Source organism: Sabethes cyaneus, chromosome 2 (genome assembly GCF_943734655.1).
Source record: "Sabethes cyaneus chromosome 2, idSabCyanKW18_F2, whole genome shotgun sequence".
In the NCBI taxonomy this organism is placed as follows: Eukaryota; Metazoa; Arthropoda; class Insecta; order Diptera; family Culicidae; genus Sabethes; species Sabethes cyaneus.
Window position 1 is genome coordinate 68,653,227 of NC_071354.1, and position 20,133 is coordinate 68,673,359.

Consider the following 20,133-nt stretch of genomic DNA (forward strand, 5'->3'; position numbering starts at 1 on the left):
TGTTGCTGTTAAAAAATGTTACGTCTAGTCCTTTCGTGAGCGAGTCCTTTCGTGCTTTTGTTGCGGTCAAAGTCAACTTCAAAGCGTAAAATGACAGCAGTAGCTCCCGGAGGGAATTGTAGAGGTAGAGGAAAATTCCTGGCGCATCATGTGAAGGCTAGTTATTGTCTCTCCGTCATTGGAATACGAACAGAAAATTGCACTCAATAATACAAGGGAAACTAGTCATGTCGATAGCGTAGGTTGTAACTGTAGGCTGTGGCCACAAATTGACGACCAATCCTATTTCTGCACCTTCATTTTCAGTTCAATTTGCAATAGCAAAGATAACAAAGCAATTTATTTGCTTATTCCAGTCATGTACACAGTCAACACGAAAACAACGAAGATTAAGGTTATACTGCGTATTTAAATTGGTACCACAAAACCGTAAAAACATTACTAATTAAGTAGAGTGTGCTAGCGCATAGCTAGATGAAATTCTCACGAATCCAGCTTATACCAGCATTAAGTTATTTCCGTGTAAAAATTCTCTCGAACGATCGATACTTTGTTTCTTATATTACACCCCAGCTGGATCTCTCGTTAGTTCCATTTTCATTTCGCTGTCGTTTCCGTATGACTTCACCGTAGCAGAAAAATGCCGGGTTTACTGCACCATCGTCATCGGCTTCTCGTTGTGCCAGGCGCCCAATTAAAGACCGCACAGACGTTAAGAAATGTAACCTAAGGAAACGGCAGCAGTAGCAGTACCCCTAAACCAGTAGTTCACAGAGTATTGCTAAACGTCCGAATGTTGTGCATTTCCCTCCTAGCGTCAGGCGATACAACTCGCTTTGAACCCTTTCACATCGCAGCTCGGTGGTAGCGGCCTGCACGGCAGTTGCAGGAAACACTTATCGGCTAGGGTAGTACTTACTCTGACTCGACCTCCGCCACAGTGCACTTGTATTGCGCTGTAGAGAACAGGCAAATGTCGGCAAATTGTCGCACGGATACTTTTATTTTCTTAACCGTTTTACTCGAGTTATTCGCTATATGTACATTTACCGAAAGACTTTCGCCGTGATGGTAAAGCTACGGAGGGTAACCGGAAAAACGAAAACGTAGATTAGATTTTAAAGTGCCTACTAAAAGTGTGTCGACGAAGGAAAAAAGCAACTTACCTCCTTGTCCAAACTGGCTTCTAGATGGATCTTATTTGGTTTCAATATGTACTCCTTGCTGACTTCAATCGATGGCTGCTCGCCCAGCTTCGACGGTGCGTACATAATTTTCCTAATTGCCAGTCGCACCGAGTTCCGTTTGTGGGGTTTGTCTTCGGGGGTTTCACCCACAAAGGCCTTCAGCTCGTAGTCGACGCCGCACGGTTTGCCGGTGTCACCGGGCGCCGGTTGCAGCGAAACCGAGGCGGGACAATGGGGTGGCACTTCGAAGTAGAACGGGTAGGCATTCGGGCCCAGTTTGCGGATCAGCCGCTCCTGGAGCCGTGTTAGTGGTCGATCTGTTTCCAGCGGTGGGAAGATCTGGAATGGGGGTTGATCAGAATTAGAGATAATCAGCAGCGTGTGCAAACCCAGACATAAACAAAAGGTGGGGCATGCGACCTTTCAGAAGAATGTTTTCCTCTGAAACAACAGAGGTATCATAGGATAGCGAAGCTATTATTATTTAACAAAAAAAACTCCGTATTTTCGGGTGTAGTTAGATTTAAAATCAAAGTTGAAATAAGACATGAAATTAGATTTAAAATCGAACTTGCATAGGAAATTAAATAAGGTTTAGATTTAGACTAATATGGTATTTAACTTTACCTGCTATTGGACTGGAAATTGGACTTAAATTTAGAGTAATTTGAACAGCCAATTTTACTTGGAATTGGACAGGAAATAGGACTTATAAATAACAAAATTGAAAGTTTTCATTTGAAACAGGATTTGAAATTTTATTTGTAGTTGAAATTGAATTTGACTTAAAATTTGAAAAAAAGCTCGAAAATGAACTTCAAATTGAAATTGAAATTGGACTGGAAATAGGGCATAAATTGAACTTAAATTAAGCTTGAGATTAGAGTTGGAACTACATTTGAAATTAGACTTAAAATTGTAATTTAAATTTAATTGTTTTTTTTTGAATCAGTGTTTAAACTTGACCTAAAGTTGGAGATAAACTAGGCTTCAAATTGAGCTTCACATTGGACATTAAATTAAACTTGAATTTGGACTAATCTAAACTTGAATTTTTGCTTTAAGGGGTTATATACAGTTAGAATTTTCGAAAAATCGGTTTTTGTTTATTTCATAATCGTAGTGTACATATATTTAAGTATGCACACAGAAAATTTCATGCCAATCCGTCAGAGATTAACGAAGTTATACGCATATTTGTAACGACGGATCAGATTGATTTTTTATGTTTAACTAGCCGCCATTTCGTCAAAATGGATTATATTGCTAAATCATTCGATTAATCTATAGATAATTTATTTTATCACCGATTCCTTTTTGGTTTTTTGATTTTCGATGATTCAGTCCAAAGATATCGTGCTCACCGAAAAACGCCTTTTTTAGAAAAGTTTCAGGAGATTTACTATAGCAGCTATTTAAATAACTTTTTTCAAAAACAAAATATCTTAAAGTACAGCCGAAACCTACTGTAAGATGTATACAAATTTTCACTTTAATCTGTTAAAGGGTTTTGCCTAGAAAAATTATAGAAAAATCCACTTTTTTAAGTCTTTTAACTGTATATAACCCCTTAAACCGGACATAGAAACGAAATTAAACACGAAGTTTTACTTGAAATTAGCATTGATATTTTTCGTCTAATTTTTTCATACGTTTTACCTTTTTTTATTTTATTTCTCTTTTTCAGTATCGTTTTTTCATTTTTTGATCTGTTTTTCTGCTTTTCTGTAGGTTTCTTGGTTTTTGCTCTCACTTATCTTCCTCTTTTTATTTATTTTTATTTTATTTATTTTATTATACTTGTAGATTAAGAACAATTCTTATTGATTTCTACAATCGGACTTTGACTTTGACAACCACATTAATACTAACTATGTTTTCTTATAACTACTATTATGCTTGGACCTAATTCCTTCCTTCTAACCATTCGATGCATTCGTGACGGAACCGTGAAGATGTATTGATTGTTTTAATTCCAGCAGGAAGTTGGTTCCACCAGACTACTGCACGTGCAAAGAAGGTACCACTATAGTGTGATGACGTATAACGAGGCAAAACATAATTCCTCACCCGTGAACTTCGAAAAAGCTGTAATTTTTCGCGTAGGTAATTTGGTCCATTTTGAAGTATTTTGTGAAAAGTTACACAGCATCGCAATTTGAAATAATTGCTATAAGAACAACCTAATAGTGCATTTTGAAGATGTGAAACTCTTGAATACCTATTTAGCTTATAAACCCAGCGGATGCAACAATTTATTGCAATTCGCAGTCTCTCGATGGCTCTAGCAGAGGCATTTAGAACTAATTCTATTCCATAGTTGACATGTGGAAGCAGCAGAGACTTGAATAGTTTTAGCTTCAAAGAAAGGGGTAACATAGATGCAGTCAATTTTAAATGACGTAATCCCGAGTAAATTTTACCGCATTGAGCATTCACCTGATCGTCCCATTCTAGGTCTTGTTGGAAAATTACCCCCAAAACGGATAACTTCGGAACATAGCTAATTTTTTCGTTATTAATCATAACATCTGGCAAAACGGTTGGACGTTGTCCTCGTGTTACGAACATGGCTTTGGTTTTAGAGGAATTTATAGGAAGTAAATTTCTCTCAGACCATGAGAATATATTAGCAAGATCATTATTTATAAGCCGAGCCATTTCATTAATTTCTAGCTGCGACGAGTAATAATAGATTTGAACATCATCCGCAAATATATGGATTTTGCAAAATTGCAATACATTAGGCAAATCATTAATAAAAAGAGAAAAAAGTAGCGGCCCCAAAACTGATCCTTGTGGGACACCAGAAAGAATAGTTATTTCATTAGAAAACTGACCCTCAACTTCTACAACTTGGAATCGACTACTTAAGTATGAAGAAATTAAGTTGACTGCATCACGAGAGAAATTGAACTGGCTAGAAAGCTTCTTCAGAAGTTTGACATGCGACACTCTATCAAACGCTTTCGAAAAGTCTATAAGAAGGAGAAAAGCCAATCCTTTTCCATCTATGGCTTTGTGGATATCATCATGGACTTTGAGTAGAGCTGACGTTGTACTATGTTTTGCGCGGAATCCAGATTGATGAGGAGTGAGCAAATTGAAATCCTGTATGTGCTCTAGAACACGTTTTTTGATGACTTTCTCGAAAGCTTTAGACAGCGAACACAAAATGCTTATCGGCCGTAAATTATTAAGGTCGGCTCCGCGTGGCTTTTTGCGCAAAGGGATAATTTTAGAAAATTTCCACGCGCGCGGAAATTTTGAGGATGATATGATCAAGTTAAAGATGTATGTTATTTGAGTTATTAAGCGAGGAAGAATTATCTTAACAAATTTAACCGGTATGCCATCTAGACCAACAGCATTTGAAGTAATAGAATTTATTGCTAGTATTACTTCATTTTCATTGCAAGGAGCGAATTTGAGTCCGTTGCCATTATCAGGTAACATTGGCAAGTGCTCAGTATCTTGAGTAAAATTTTCGCAGAAATAATTATTAATTTCATTGGTTGTATTAATAAACTGGATTCTGCTAGAAGAGGTTTTGACAGCTTTAATTTCTTTAAGCTTTTTCCACATTACTCGATTGGAGCTTGCGGAATTTAAAGTTGCTGAAAAATAATCCGATTTTGCATTGTTAATAAGAAATGTTACACGATTGCGTAATCTTTTGTACTGCACATGATCTGATTCAGTTTTACTGTTGACCCACTGTCTATATGCAGTATTTCTTTCTATCATTGCGAAGCGAATACTATCATTGAACCATGGTGCATTGCTTCGCGGTGAGCATACGGTTTTTGGAACAAACGTCTCAAAAAGCTGAAGGAGCCGTGAATTAAGAAAATCTAGAGCTAAATCAGTATCGTTAATGCTGTACAGCAATGACCAATCCATGGAAGTTAAAGTTGATTCCAACTGAGCAAAGTTAATTCTGTTGTAGTTTCTATACTGCTGAGGTGCGTTTTCGCAACGACTAATATTGATTGAAGAGAAGATAATATCATGTTTTGAAAATCCTGGCGCTGATACTTGATTAAAATTTAATATAAAATCTGAATCACTCGCCAACAATAAATCAATAACAGAACAACCACCTGGATAGAAATGGGTAGGTTGTTGATTGATGCAGCAAATCCCAAAATTATCTATAACGCTGTGGAATCGAGTAGTTTTAGCATTAACCTTGGATACATCAGTGTTGAAATCACCAATAAGCACTATGTTTGAATACTGTAAGAACATATCGGAGAGTTTTTGATGCAAAATGTCGGAGCAATCGGATCTGGGCGGACAGTAGAATACTCCTAATAAAAACTTGTCATTTCTGTGCAGTACTTCAACAAGTAAATATTCAATGGGATTACTATTGTCAACTCCTAAGGACAAATCCGAAGCTGATATAATTTTACAATTAAGATCGGTTTTGTAGTAAACACAGATACCTCCACCACGGCTATAGACTCTATCGTTTCGTAGCAATTTGTAACCTTCAACTGCAACCATATTATCTGCGATGTCAGCTGAGAGCCAAGTTTCAGTTACGCAAACTATATCTAGCTTACTGTTCACAAAACACGATTTAAATTCTTCAAATTTACTCATTTGACGCGCGCAAAGACTTTGAATGTTCATATGGCACAGATTGACACAATCGGAACGCAGGGCAGCATTCATAACAGCTCGCGGAATAATGCCGATACCTTCATTGGCACGTACAGTATTAACTGTATGGTCACCCGACATCGATAAATATAAACAGGAAGAATAAAAAGAATAGCATCTTCAGGCTAGAATGGAAGGAAGAGGTCATTATGAGTAAGATTTTATCTGCATACGCTACATTCAACTCCATAACAAATTTTAAACAATATGTGGTTGTCACTTCGTGGTTTATCAAAGATATCGCATATATGTACACGTCGTTGCTCGGTAGCAGCAAATAACAACAGCAGCAGCAGTAGCAGCTGTATAAGTAAGTAGCAATAGCAATGAACAGCGGCAGCACAGTCCATAAGAGTGTGTTTTTGTTTTCGGCAAACATCAGCAACAGCAGCAGCAACCATCCTCAGTCAAGCAGCAAACATCCACGGCAGCGCGATCCCAGATTTTTTTTTTTTTTTTTGACTTTCAGGACGGAATATAAGACGGATAGCAACGGGAGCGGAAACATGGAAAATTCGTGAAGGAAAAAGAGAATATTTTTAGGAAAGGCTTTTTTAATACTATTTGACTTTCAGGCGGGGAATAATCAGGGAAAAATAGTGGATCGGTGTCATGGATAAATTTAGGAAGGAAAATGCGATTGCAAGGACAGGTAATTGTCGTTGTTTCCAAGCACACTGAGTTCGGCCAAATCATGAATGGCCTTAGCTGGCATGTCGGCTTTTGGTTTTACGAAAATGATCCCATCCTTGGAGTAAACGTCACGGATTCGACCAGCTTTCTTCAGCTTAACAGCGATGTCTTTGATTTTTCGTGCGGTATTCGTCAGGTTTTCATTTACATAGATTCGTTCACTACTATTGAACCCAATGTGCGACAGGCAGATATTTCGCTTCGAGAGATAGCGGGAGAAAAAGTCGTCACGTGCAGCTTTGAAAGCGAATTGCAGTAGTATTGATGGTGAAGAACCAGTACCGTGTGGGATCCGGGCCGAACGCTTAGTAAAGTCGTGTGGAACATCCGTATCCCCATAACCGTGTGGGACCCGGGCCAGACGCTTCGTAAAGACGTGCGGAACATCCGTATCCCCATATCCGATGCTGGTTGCAACTTTTCGAAAAATGCTGCATGTGTTCTCCGTACGAAAATATGGTACCCCCGTCAGTATCAGCTCATTAGCTCTCTCGCTTCGATCGACAGCTTCTTTGTTGAACTTTACATCGGAGTTCAATTTTGAGATCGTTTGTTTTAGGCGATTTACATCCGAAACGTAATCAGCTTGCAACTGCTGGACGTCCTGCCGTAGAGTGGTGATTTCGTTCCTCAAATGGTTGTAACTGGACTCGATTTTAAGTTCAATTTTAGCGATACCGTCATCGATCATCTTTTTCATCTTAAACAAAAGCCCTTCCACCGCATCTTTCACTAAAGCACAGTTGCTCTCTTCAGCAATCTTGGCAGTTGGCCGAGCCGCGAGAGTAATGTTTTGCTTCATTTCGCAAGACAGTATGCGGTGTATATAGATACAAACACCAAGTTTTAAGCAAATGAACACTTGCTGAATCAACGCGCGAGAACAATATGGCATTAACCGTGACGATTATTTGTTAAAAATTTCTTTCGGCGAAAACACGGTTTTTACTGATAATCGAGGCTGTACTTCATTTCTCAGGCGTCACTCTTAGTACCGGAAATATTCATCACAGGAAATAACGACGTATCACAGATTTAAACAGCCAGAAATCTTTGATAAACCACCGCACAAACAACTCACAGACCGACACGGTTCATCATGTTCCGGGCATTTTGTATCCCTTTCCCTTCTCGTTTTTCATGTTCGTCTGTTCCGTTTTTACTTTTTTGGTATCTCGTCTTTCCGTCTTTTTATTCTGTTGTATTCCGTCATATTTATTCTGTTTTTGTTCCCATTTTAGCCTATTCCTCCTGCTTTTCCGTTTTAAATCCTGTTTTTCTTCAGTTCGTTTTCCGTTACTATTCTTTCTGTCTGATTTTTATACCATTCTGTTCCTCAATTCCTGTTTTCCCATTCTGCTTTCCCATTTTCCTATTCTGCTTTTTTCTTTCGTTTTAATTTTTAACATGCCAGCTTCTATTTTATTTTCCTTCCGCTCTCTTCGTTCTTTCCTTGTTCCCCTTCTCTTTTTCGTTTTCGCCCTTTTCTGGGTCATGATTTTCCTCTGTTCCATTCTTCGGTTTTATTCTTCCCTTTTTCCTTGTTTCCTAGCCCACTTTCCTGTTTTTCTTTTGGTTTCCTTTTTCTGTCTCGTGTTTTCAGTTTCATAGTTGTTTTCTGTTTTCGTTTCCTGTCCCATTTGTTTTTATTTTCAGTCCAGTTAATTATCCCTCCTATTTTTCATTTATTTTGTGTTATTGTCTTTCCCGTTTTTCACTTTTTTCCTTTTTTCAATTGCAGTTCCTTTTCTAACTCACTTTATCTTCTTCCCTTCTCATTTTTCATGTTCGTTTATTCCATTTTGACTCCTTTGATGTCCCGTTTTTCTCTCTTTTCTGTCACATTTATTGTTTATGGCTCCCGTCTCTCCCTATACAGTTCGGTTTTCTTTTTTATGTTCGGTTTTTCGTTTCCTGTTTACTTTCTGTCCGATTTTTATACCATTTTTTTTCTTTGACATACTCGGTTGACTTCTTTTTCCGGTTCTTCTCGTTTCCTTTATTGATTTTCTTTTCTCTCTCTCGTTAATATTCTTTTCCTTTTTGATTTCTCCTGTTGTCTGTTCCGTTTTCCCTCTTCTTTCCATCGTTTTTTCCTTTTCCATTCTCATTTCTCTTTTTATGTTCCGTTTTCCCTCCCATTCTGTCTCCGCTGTTTCTGTTTCTATTCCTTTTCTTCTTTTTATCTGTCACGTTTTTCGCCTGAGTTTTGATTTTCCTAGGTTCCATACTTTGTATTTTATCTTGTTTTCAAATCCGTTTTTCCTCTTTTCCTGACTCGTTTTTGACGTTTTTTCTCCCAACCTTTTTTTGGTCCAGGTTTTTGTCTTTCTTAGCTTGCAACTCCTTTTTCACACCGGTTTTCGCTGTCGTCTGTTCCGTTTTAGCTCTTAATATGTCCTGCCTTTTATTTTTTGTCGCAAGCTGTTTTTATTTTCCGTTTTATGCCTTCTTTCTTTCTTTAATATACTTTTTTACTATTTCATTTTTCTGTTCTGTTTTGCCTCTTTTTTCGTTCTCGTTTTTCTATTTTCGTGCTGTCATATTTTCTCTTCTTGTTTCCTTTTTTTGTGTCCCGATTTTTTAAATTTTTGGTCGCGATTTATCCTCTTTTCTGTTTATTCTCGTTTTCTTTTTCATTTATGGTGTTTCTTCTTTTTCTTTTTCTTTCCACTGTTTTTTCTTTTCATACTTTTCATATTTTATTTTTCTGTTCTGTTTTGCCTCTTTTTTCGTTCTCGTTTTTCCATTTTCGTGCTCCCATATTTTCTCTTTTTGTTTTCCTTTTTTCTGTCCCGATTTTTTTTAATTTTTGGTCACGATTTATCCCCTTTTCTGTTTATTCTCGTTTTCTTTTTCATTTATGGTTTTTCTTCTTTTTCTTTTTCTTTCCGTTTTTTTTCTCTTTTCATATTCCATTTTTCCTTCCATTCTCTTGCGTTTACCGTGTGACAGAACATAATTTCTAACGTCTTTTCTTTGAACGCCATCAATTAACTTAAAAATGAACTTACAAAAGGAAATAAATTGGTTTTAAATTGGACTTGAAAATAGACTTGTAATTGGTTTTGAAATCTGACTTGAAATTATGCTTAAAGTTGGACTTATATTGTACTTAAAATTAGACTTGGGAATTGACATGAAATTAGACTTGAAATTCCAATTTGCCTTATTTATTAAGTTGTTGCGCTATTTTTAGCTGCAAGAATTTTTATCAGTGTAACTTACGACAAAACTCTTATATAATTTATATTTTTGCTTTAAAGCAAAAACCGATAAAAAATACGAATTCAGTCAGTACAACACTTTGGCTCAAATTATGCATAGATTAAAAACTGACCGGCTTCCAGCAATAAAAGAAAACAACAGCTGAAGGGATGAAATTAGACTATATTTAAAAAAACCTCTATAGTCATTGTAGAGGGCAATAATAACCAATTGGTTTAAATCATATTTTTCCGGTTCCGATCTGCAAACGCTCGCTACATCCTGGGAAATCAGGACAGGCGAATCGTACGTTCCGATAAGCAGTAATGGAAAAATGATTGCTTCGCGTCTTTCCGACAAATGGAACGACCATCTGAATCCATCTCAAGGATAGACGAAGATTGTGCGCACTGTCCATCCGTTGCAACTGATAAAATGAGCCGAGATTGTCCAGAGGGGCAATACACAGTATGCAAAATGATTGCGATCTAAAGTTAAACGAAAACTAGAGTATTACGTAACAAAAAAAAAGTGCAAATCCGGTATCCATTGCAAAACTGTTCTCGTCTGTAAAGTTGTACTTCCATAAAGAACGGCTCGGTACTCGGGTAAAAGCTCACAACTTTTCCATGAAAATCGAATGATGTTGTCTAGCTTAAAAAAGAAATGAAGTAGATTTTACTGCCCGACTCATAAAAGCACCCTAAGTTTAAACTTAATTCAACAAACCGAGAACACGACATCATGATAACATGGTCAAGGTTCCACGCCCTAATCTACGAAGTTTATAGTCATGCAAGTGGCTACTGCACACGACACTCCAACTCATTTAGAATGTAAGTTTCATTTTCGAAGTGACAGGACATTTGAATATTATGCATAAATATCAAACAGAACACAGTATGCTCCAAGCGGGTCCAACCTAAAAAAAAACATTCCATATTTTGAGCTCCTGCATTCAGTGGAATGCCAGAGGTAAAAAAATTAACCTCTCCCAACAAGCTTTGCCGTAGGAAGCATTCGTTAAAATTAATTTATTCATAAGGCACCCTTTTGCACGGAAATAGAACAAACACGAAAATTGTTATTTTAGTTTCGTCTCTTAAACCGTTTATCTTGCTTTCATATGCATACTCTATTTCGCCTAATTTCAGAACAGTAAAAACACAGCCTTTACTCGTCATGAATTTTATCTTCGTTCTATATGTTGAGCTATTCAAACAATACTTTCTGAGAGCGTCCCCGTTCGTTTTAACTCTATTTGCCAACAAAAAATCGAGGAAAAATTGGATGCCAGCTGCAAGAAAACACCATTTTCGGTTCAGTTCAGTTCAGTTCAACTTACCTGTTCGGAGGCGAGGTACAGGTCTTTCCTAAACGTCAGTCCGAGCACGTCCAAATCCTCACGCCCATAGCGGAAGGCAGCCAGTACGTGCCCAAAAACTTTACGATCTTTTACGTAGTCTGGATCTATCAGTACGACGCCGTCTGTTGCGGATTGAATAAGAAGGATGATTTTTCATGAGTGTCCCGATCGTAAGAGTGAAATAGAATAGATATTGAAGAAGTTCAAAATTATTGAAGGGATCCACTACTAAGCTAATTGTAAACCATGACCATGTGACATAAGAAAATACACAGCTCGCTTCATAACAAAACAAAGCAAAGTATTTTGTCTTTCATTGATACACTTACCAGTACGGGTAAGGCTTGATTAAATTCACTCTTTTTTGCAGTTTTCATTCGCTAGAATACTCACCTATTGGGTCGACGTGTGTTATGTGGTCCACGAAATCACGCTTGCCTAGGTAAACGGTAATTTTACCATTTGAGGAGCTTTTCTTGAATACTCTGCAAAAAAGACGAAGATAAAAAACCATTAACAGTCAATCAAAATCAATCATATCGGAGAAGCAGTTGTGAGAACAACGATTTGCAAGTTTCGTCACGAATATAAAATTATTTCTGTTTTGAATGCTATTGAAGGAGCCTATCGATATCAATGTTGTTTTATGTCCTAATCTAATTACAGCAACTACTTTCGAGTTAGCTTTTTAGCGTTTTCCCTAATATCTTTTAACATTTGCTTTTAAATGAATTATTTTTCAGCAAATGCAATTTTAAAACCGAGGGTGGTTTTAAACAAGCTTGACGAATTTCCCCGAATTCCTACACCTTGTACTTGTAGTTTGCTAATCGAGAGCAAACATACCGGATTGTCAAACATTGACATTGCCGGTAATGACGATGGCAATATTTCATTCTCAAGCAGACACCCATTAGCAGCGGTGGGTAACGATATTAGTAGCACTACGTTGCTGACTTGCTACGCTCATACCTACTCTCGTTTTGCTCGTCGCCAATATTGATGAGACTGAATCCAAGTATTAACCATAACCTGCCAAAGATACCACTATCTATCGCCGTAAATAGCTCTACCGAACGATATAGCCTGTTGTATGGATGACAAGCTCGATTAATTGGTAAAGTGGTGATTTTACAATATTTTGGTTCAAGCCGGTAACATGATATAACAGTTTACTAATATTGTGCATCGGATTAAGTTGTCGCCTAGGTCAAACGTAACTGTTGTTTAATAGTCTGTCATAAAAGATTGCACTCGTACCAAGATTTGCATCATTAGAACGGCCATGGATCATCATGGCACCTTTAATTTGCTGCTCAGTAAAGTTTGTATGGATGAGATGGATGCAAAAAATGTCAATACCGGTTTATCTACGCTCCTAGAATGTATAGGATACGTTGGCCGTATGAAGCAAATTTATCGTACATGTTAGCATCTCACGTGATATTGTAGCAATAAATATATCAAACACCAGAACAAATCAACCTAACGATTTGAACAGGATGCATGGAAATATTGCAATTTCATGGTCATTGAAAAGAATGAATTATTAAGTTTCTAACTAAATGGAAAATATTAGGCTCAGTTTCATGAACAGAACAGAAAATGAATTCACAACAAGTGTTGATTTGTGGCATTTGCAAATGAGTATTGTGCAGGTTAAGTTCGACTGTCTGGCAGCATTTGCTCTGAGCAGGAAATAGTCAACAAATAACCAATGGTCAACTCCAAACAGATCGAATAAAACGATCGAATAAGCTAAATAGGAAATGAGGCAGACCTGTCTTTCAATCGAGTTGCCCGCAGAATAACGTTTAATTCAAAACAAATATTATGCAAGACCTTATTTACTAGTACAGCAGGGTAGGAGATTCTTGTAACGTTGTTTCGGAATTGTTTCATTTTCTTTTTTGTTAATCTGACATTGGCCGGTCCGAGCACGACCCTTGCCAAAAAGGATTTCACCATATCTCGGCTAACGTTACGGTTAAATCGTTTCCATTATTTTGCTGGTGCTCCGCCATTATTTAGCAACAAAGTGTCAAGGCGTTAATGGTCGAAAAACAGACCGAAATTATAAAAGGTAATCTGCCTCAAAAAAGAGAATAAAAAATGGTTTAATTGTGAAAACAAAATAAAGAAGAAAACAATGCTCATTTCGTCGGGTTGATACTCCCCGATTGCGTGTCGGTGGCAAATAATCAAGGCACAGAGTTGTCTTGTTTCGAATTTACATAATTTGCAATTATTTCATATTTTGTAATATTTCCAGTTATTCGGGATTAAGATAAATGTGTTGGAAATCCGGTTTTCAGAAATAAGTTAAGCTTTATGTGAGCGACAGTATACCCGAGTACCCATCTTGATCTACACCTATAAAAATGGATTTCTGTCTGTCTGTCGGTATGTTCCTTATAGAATTGAAAACTACTGAACCGATCGGCGTGAAAATTTGCATGTAGAAGTTTTTGGGGGCCGAGGAAGGTTCTTATAATAGTTAGAGACCCCTCCCCACACTAAGAGAGGGGGCTGCCATACAAATGAAACACAACTTTCTGCATAACTCGAGAACTAATCAGGCAAATGGAACCAAATTTGGCGTGTGGGTATTTTTGCAGAAAAGAATTTTTTTATGGTGCATTGAAACCCCTCCCCTCTTTAGGAGGGGAATTATGACCCCTCCCCACTTTATGAGCGGGGGGGGGGGGCTCCCATACAAATGAGATACAAATTTTCTCATAACTCGAGAACTAATCAAGCAAATGGAATAAAAATTGGCATGTGGGGGTTTTAGGGGTTAGGACCCCTCCTTATTTTAGGAGGGGGGCTTCCATACAAATGAAATACTTTCTTCATAACTTTAGAATTAATCAATCAAATGGAACCAAATTTGGCATGTGGGCGTTTTTGGAGGCAATTTTTTTTCTATGATGAATTGAGACTTTCCTCTTTAGGGGGGGGGGGATTATGATCCGTCTCCCTTTCAAGAGGGGGGCTTTCATACAAATGAAATACAAATATCCCCATAACTCGAGAGCTAATTAAGCAAATGGAACCAAATTTGGTATGTGGGGTTTTAAGGACGCAGAAATTTTTTCTATGGTGAATAAGGACCCCTCCCCCTTTAAGAGTGGGGGGGGGGCTCATTTTTCCTCATAATTCGAAAACTATTCAAGCAAATGGAACCAAATTTGGCATGTGAGGGATTTTGGAGGCGTGAATTTATTTTATGATGGTTTGAGACCTCTCACCCCTCTGGTAGTGGGTTAAGGACTCTCATAAAAATAAAACAGAAAATTTGCGTTACTCAAAAACTAATTGAACTCGAGATATTTTAGACTCTTCCATAAAACATTAGTCAGCAAGGCAAGCAATTACAAATATTTCATAAAGTGTTTGTCCTTCCAGTGTTGAGCAGAGAATTTTTCGATCGGATTTGAACCAAATTTTGCCAGTTTGTTCGTTTTCGGCCAGAACAGAAAATAAGAATCCAAAATTTGGTACGGATCGAACATTCCCTCGATTAATGGGAGCGTCTCCATTTTTAAGGAAAATACCCGATTTTGTCAAAACCTCTTTTTTTCTTTTGCTTATATCTCCGGGAATATTAAGTTTAGAAAGACACTGTTTTCACATTTTCAAAGGAAATCATCCAAGGAATTCGAAAAAGATATTATTGTTGAGCACCAGTGCTGCCAAACATTTTTGAACTCAATTTAAAAACTAAATTTACTTTTTTCTCTCAATGATGACAATTTTATCTCAAAAATTTCAACTTCATCGTGTTCCGCAGATTTTTTTACATAAGAATCACTCATCGCCCTGAGATATTCTTTGCCGATCCCGAGATACAGCGTTTTAAAACAAGCAATTCCCCATTTTTATTGTAAAACTAAGTACAAAATAACTTTTTTTGAAGCAGCAATTCTCTACGCAATGTAAAAATACTTTTGCATACCGGAAAAGCATTTATACAGTATATAAAAAGGTTTTTCTTAACAATGTTGCCAACTTTTCAGTTTCCCGCACGATTAGTTACATTAATTAAGGGAATATTAGTCTGCTAGCAACAATAAACGCAAGAAGCAAGGAAGATACGAGCTCATGTCTATTAGCGAGATGAAAAACAGTTTACAAGGCTACGATCAAACAACTAACGTATATTTTACGCCTTTTTGAAGAACATTTCCTCATCTAGTGCTATAAATCAAACGAAAAACTGAAAAGCTGGCAACACTGTTGAGAATAACTTTGCTATATATTGTATAAATGCTTTCCCGATATGGCAAAGTAGTTTTACATTGCGTAGAGAATCACTGCTTAAAAAAAAGTTATTTTCCTTATAGTTTTACATAAAAAATGGGATATTGCTTGATTTAAAGCGCTGTATCTCGGGATCGGCAAAGAATACCTCGGGCGATGAGTGATTCTTATGTAAAAAAATCTGCGAAACACGATGAAGTTGAAATTCTTGCGTTTAAATTGTCTTCATTGAGAGAAAAATGTGAATTTAGTTTTCAATTTGAGTTTAGAAATAATTGGCAGCACTGGTGTTCAAAAATAATATCTTTTTCGAATTCTTTGGGTGATTTCCTTTGAAAATGTGAAAATAGTGTTTTTCTAAACTTAATATTTCCGGAGATATAAGCAAAGAAAAAAATACATTAGAATGGGGTATCGCTTGCTTTAAAACGCTGTATCTCGGGATTGGCCAAGAACACCTCAGGGCGATAAGTGATTTTTATGTAAACAAATCTGCAAAACACGATGAAGCTGGAATTTTTGAGATCAAATTGTCTTCATTGAGAGAAAAACGAAAATTTAATTTTCAAATTGAGTTTAAAAATATTTGGCAGCACTGGTGCTTAAAAATATTTAATTTTTCGTAGGACTACGTCTTTGTTTACTATACTGAGACTGGGTAGCACTTTGTGAAAACGAAAATAAAAGTGTAACGTTTGAATGAAAGATTTCAAATGCTAATAACTACTGAACTACTGAACGAAACTGAGCAATTCATATGTCGTTGGATAGATAAAATGATCAGCAATTTTATGGGGGTGAGAGAGCAATTTTAAAGAGGGCGTAAGAGGGGGGGGGGGGGGCTCCCATACAAATCAAGCACAAATTATCTCATTACTCGAGAACTAATCAAGCAAAAGGAACCAAATTGGGCAAGTGGGGGTTTCAGAAGGCAGGATTTTTTTCTAGTGTGCTGAGACCACTTCCCCTTCTAAGAGGTGGGCGGCTCCCATACAAATGAAATACAAATTTCTTCATAACTCGAGAACTTATCAAGCAAATGGAACGAACTCAATGTGAGGTTTATTGTACTCTTGTGGAGGTCTTCAAGCCCATTTTGGTCCTAAATACCATCATAAGAGTGTAATAAAACCCAAATTGTTACTTGAGAAATTTGGCATGTGGAGGTTCCAGAAGGCAAGATTTTTTTCTATGGTAGATTATGACCCCTCCCCTCTATAGGAGAAGGGGTTCCCATACAAATAATATACAAATTTCCTCATAACTCGAGAACTAATCAAGCAAGTGGAACCAAATTTGGCATGTGGGGGTTTTTGGTGGGAAGAATTTTTTATGGTGTATTGAGACCCCTTCTCCTTCTATGAGGGGGGGGGCTCCTATACAAATGAAACACAAATTTTCTCCTAACTCGAGAACTAATCCAGCACAAGGAACCAAATTTGGCATGTGAGGGTTTTTGGAAGCATGATATTTTATGATGATTTGAGACCCCTCAACCCTGTGACAGGACGATTAGGACTCTCATACAAATAAAACAGAAATTTTTGCGTATGTGCCATATTTTCTGCTATGTAACAAGCGGTAAGGTGTGAAAGTAAACTAGTAAAACCTTTTCGGAGCAAAAGACAGTGAATCGACGCCGCTAACTTACGTGCCTGTTGCCATTCATGTCAAAAGAGAAGGACATTCGAATGGCACGTCATATTTGCGATGAACATGCTTTGGCTGTAATGTAATTTGTAACCAATGACCCTTTTAAAGGTCACAAGCGAGTAAAAGTAGGATTATTGAAGCGTGTCAAGCTACGCATAATCATATTTAATACAATAATCTGGAGGCTGGTCATTCATTACTATTTCAACCTTTATGATGCACACAAGTGATGTCTCAATGGTTGCAGGCGTTGTGCATATGATCCCCCGTCCGTGTATTTTCAAAGCCACCATTGCATTTAATGAAGAATTGAATCTGAATATTTCGCTCTCTTTTAAACATTCACTTAAACAATGGCACTCACAGATTCTTATTAACATACATATGTCAAAAATGCAGTTTACATTAGTCTTTGATCTAATGATTTGATATAGTCCTACGTCACCCATTCGTACAACCCTTAGGGCGGCATACCTTGTTGTTTTTTACATAAGAATCACTCATCGCCACGAGGTATTCTTTGCCGATCCCGAGATACAGCTTTTTAAAGCAAGCAATATCCTATTTTTTATGTAAAACTATAAGCAAACTTTTTTGGAGGTTTAGCTGCTAATTTTTCCGGACGTCTTATGAAAATTTATACGATTTACTAAAGACATCGCATTTATAAATCAAGAATAGTGAAATTGAAATTTCTGTATGAAATAGTCTAAATTTTCTCAGTAGCTCGAAGATCTCCGATACACAAAAAAGCAAAGCCTTGGAATATAAACGTTTTTAAGACTCGCTTCTTCTTTATTGATAGACTTCGCTGAATACAGGACAATTATGGAGCTACGATCCTACTAAATCTACCTACACCACCTAGCCGAGATTCGAACATACGCCGACGGGCTTGTTAGACCAGCATCGTACCGCGATGGTAACTGGGCGGCATCCCCGATACACATTTCATTTAAATAGTAGCATAATAAATTGCTTTATTTAGCCAATACCAATAAATAAATTTATTGTAAAAGCCATAAACTATCGTTTGATTGCGATAAAAAATATAGAGGGTAAAAATTGATATTTCTATGTGAACAAAAAATGGAATCACAACTCACCTGGTAGCTTGCTTTCTCGAGCTTCCATCGTCCACATCCGGATCGGGCGACGGAGCCGGTGATCGAGGAGTCGATCCTGGTAGGTGATTCATAGTGCTTTGTATTCTACCGACCGAGTGTCGACGAATCCAGTTTTATCACCTGCTTCACTTTACTGTTTTCCCAAGGAAACGGTTTATTCACCCCCACTTCACTCACGTTGGTGGTTGTCTGTTTTTCTGTAATTCCACTGATTGTGCCGCGATTTTCTCGGCACATCAAAACAAGATCAAACAACACTTTTTTCGTAATCTTCTATTCATACTGGCTGACTATCGTTTGCAGACTCGTTTATTTTCTATGCAGTGCACTTTTTTTTTCGTTATCGCTGTGGTTGATTGCTGGAAGAATAAGCAAGTTTTGAAGAAGGGAGAACAATTCTAGCATGTTGTTCACCTTTTACTCTTGTTGTCGTGTTCAGCTCTACTGGAGTGCTAAACTTTAACATAATAAATCCATATAAAAAGGATGTATATAAAAGTAAAAAGAGAACGGAACGCACAGAAATGACGAATGTCAAGTTGTTTATCATTTTCACCGTCCCGACCTGGGATGCAGTAGTCAGTGTGATATTAAATTTATTCGTTAAAGCGATTTTATTTAGTACTAAATAACCCACACACTCAAGCCGGAAAATAAAACCAAAACTAAACTAAACTAAACGAAATTATCATCATCTCACTTTAATAGATATAAGTCCGATTATAGCAAATTCTCAAAAGGGTTCCGCCGGTTCTCTTGCCGGAATTTTCCGCCCCGAGACGCAAATGCCCTTTTCAGGTAAAATGCTTGACGCCTAATTTGACAGGTTCTTCAGAATCCCAGCTGGTGGCGGGGTCTTACTACTAATGTTTATTTCTTCCCCCTACCACCGCCGCCGACTTTTCGCCATTTAGGTTGGGATTGGAATTTTCCTTAGGAAGGTTAGAATTGATTGGAAAAAGGTTTCTAATATGCCTGCAGAAGCACTTTATAGCTCTAGGATAAATAGCAGTATTTTTGTCCCTTAATATGTCCTTTCGTACCCAAAACAATGTTGAATGGAGTATCAGGTGCTTAGGCAAATGGGCTTTACTTAAGTGCTTAGAGAATAATTTTAAAGGATTTTTCTAGATTGACAAAATCTTTCCTTTCACCCTAGATACAACCTATCAAATTGTTCGACGCAATCAGGCTTTTCATTTGCCTGTCTATCTATCTATACTTGGAAGTGAATTTTACGTTTGATATGGAAAGGCAAAACAACGCATAAAACTAATAAGGGTAAAAATACCATTATCTTGCAGTCTGATGGTAATCGCAATGTGTACGAAATTAAATCGAACAAATTTCAAAACGTTTGCCGAAGCTAAGGCAATATTTGTTAATTCAAGTCGGCTATCGTTGGAGCTTCGACGTCGACATGACGTCCAGCTATTTGAAATAAACAATGAAAGGTAATAAAACGTGCTTGAGCCAACATGAATATAAAAGTAAAAAGCATTTGAAAAAAAATCAATAATTTTGAACAAGACGCATGCGAAAGAGAAGATCGATAATTATTCACAGGATATAAACTACGGTCGCATCTGCCGTTTCTATTAAAACTGAAGCGAAAGCAATTACGAGAGTTTTAAAGTTTCCGTGAAATGCGATATGACGAGACGAGAGTCATAGTTCAGCACAGCGTTCAAAAGTAAGAGGACAATAAATAATTCAAGCAGTTACATCGTCCGTCCCTGCAAGTAACTTCTTGCAAGTGCACCACCTGCCAGTCTGCTTGCGACTCGTCAGAAGTCAAATTTTGCTTCATTGGAGATGCGCTGTTTCTGACATTTTACGAAGAAGAGCTCGATAAGATTCACTAATAACGTGCAAGACGTGGTACTTGGCGAGAAACGAACGAGTTGATGAACCACTGATAGGAAATGATAAGGGTATCAATTTTGGATGGAGTTTACTGCGTTTT

General features: G+C 37.3%; 1 protein-coding gene across 7 annotated transcripts in view; it reads right to left on the reverse strand.

Annotated features, from left to right (window-relative positions):
• Positions 1-20,133, reverse strand: part of LOC128733667 (beta-arrestin-1) — a 175,079-nt gene that overhangs the window by 37,808 nt on the left and 117,138 nt on the right. For all 7 annotated transcript variants that reach the window (XM_053827406.1, XM_053827413.1, XM_053827409.1 and 4 more), the window contains exons 2-6: positions 18,147-18,526; positions 11,518-11,609; positions 11,104-11,246; positions 1,167-1,526; positions 920-1,077 (exon numbers count right to left, since the gene is read on the reverse strand). In XM_053827406.1, the coding sequence (XP_053683381.1) occupies positions 920-1,077; positions 1,167-1,526; positions 11,104-11,246; positions 11,518-11,609; positions 18,147-18,238 (845 nt within the window). In that variant the 5' untranslated portion in view covers positions 18,239-18,526. The remainder of the gene's footprint in view (positions 1-919; positions 1,078-1,166; positions 1,527-11,103; positions 11,247-11,517; positions 11,610-18,146; positions 18,527-20,133) is intronic.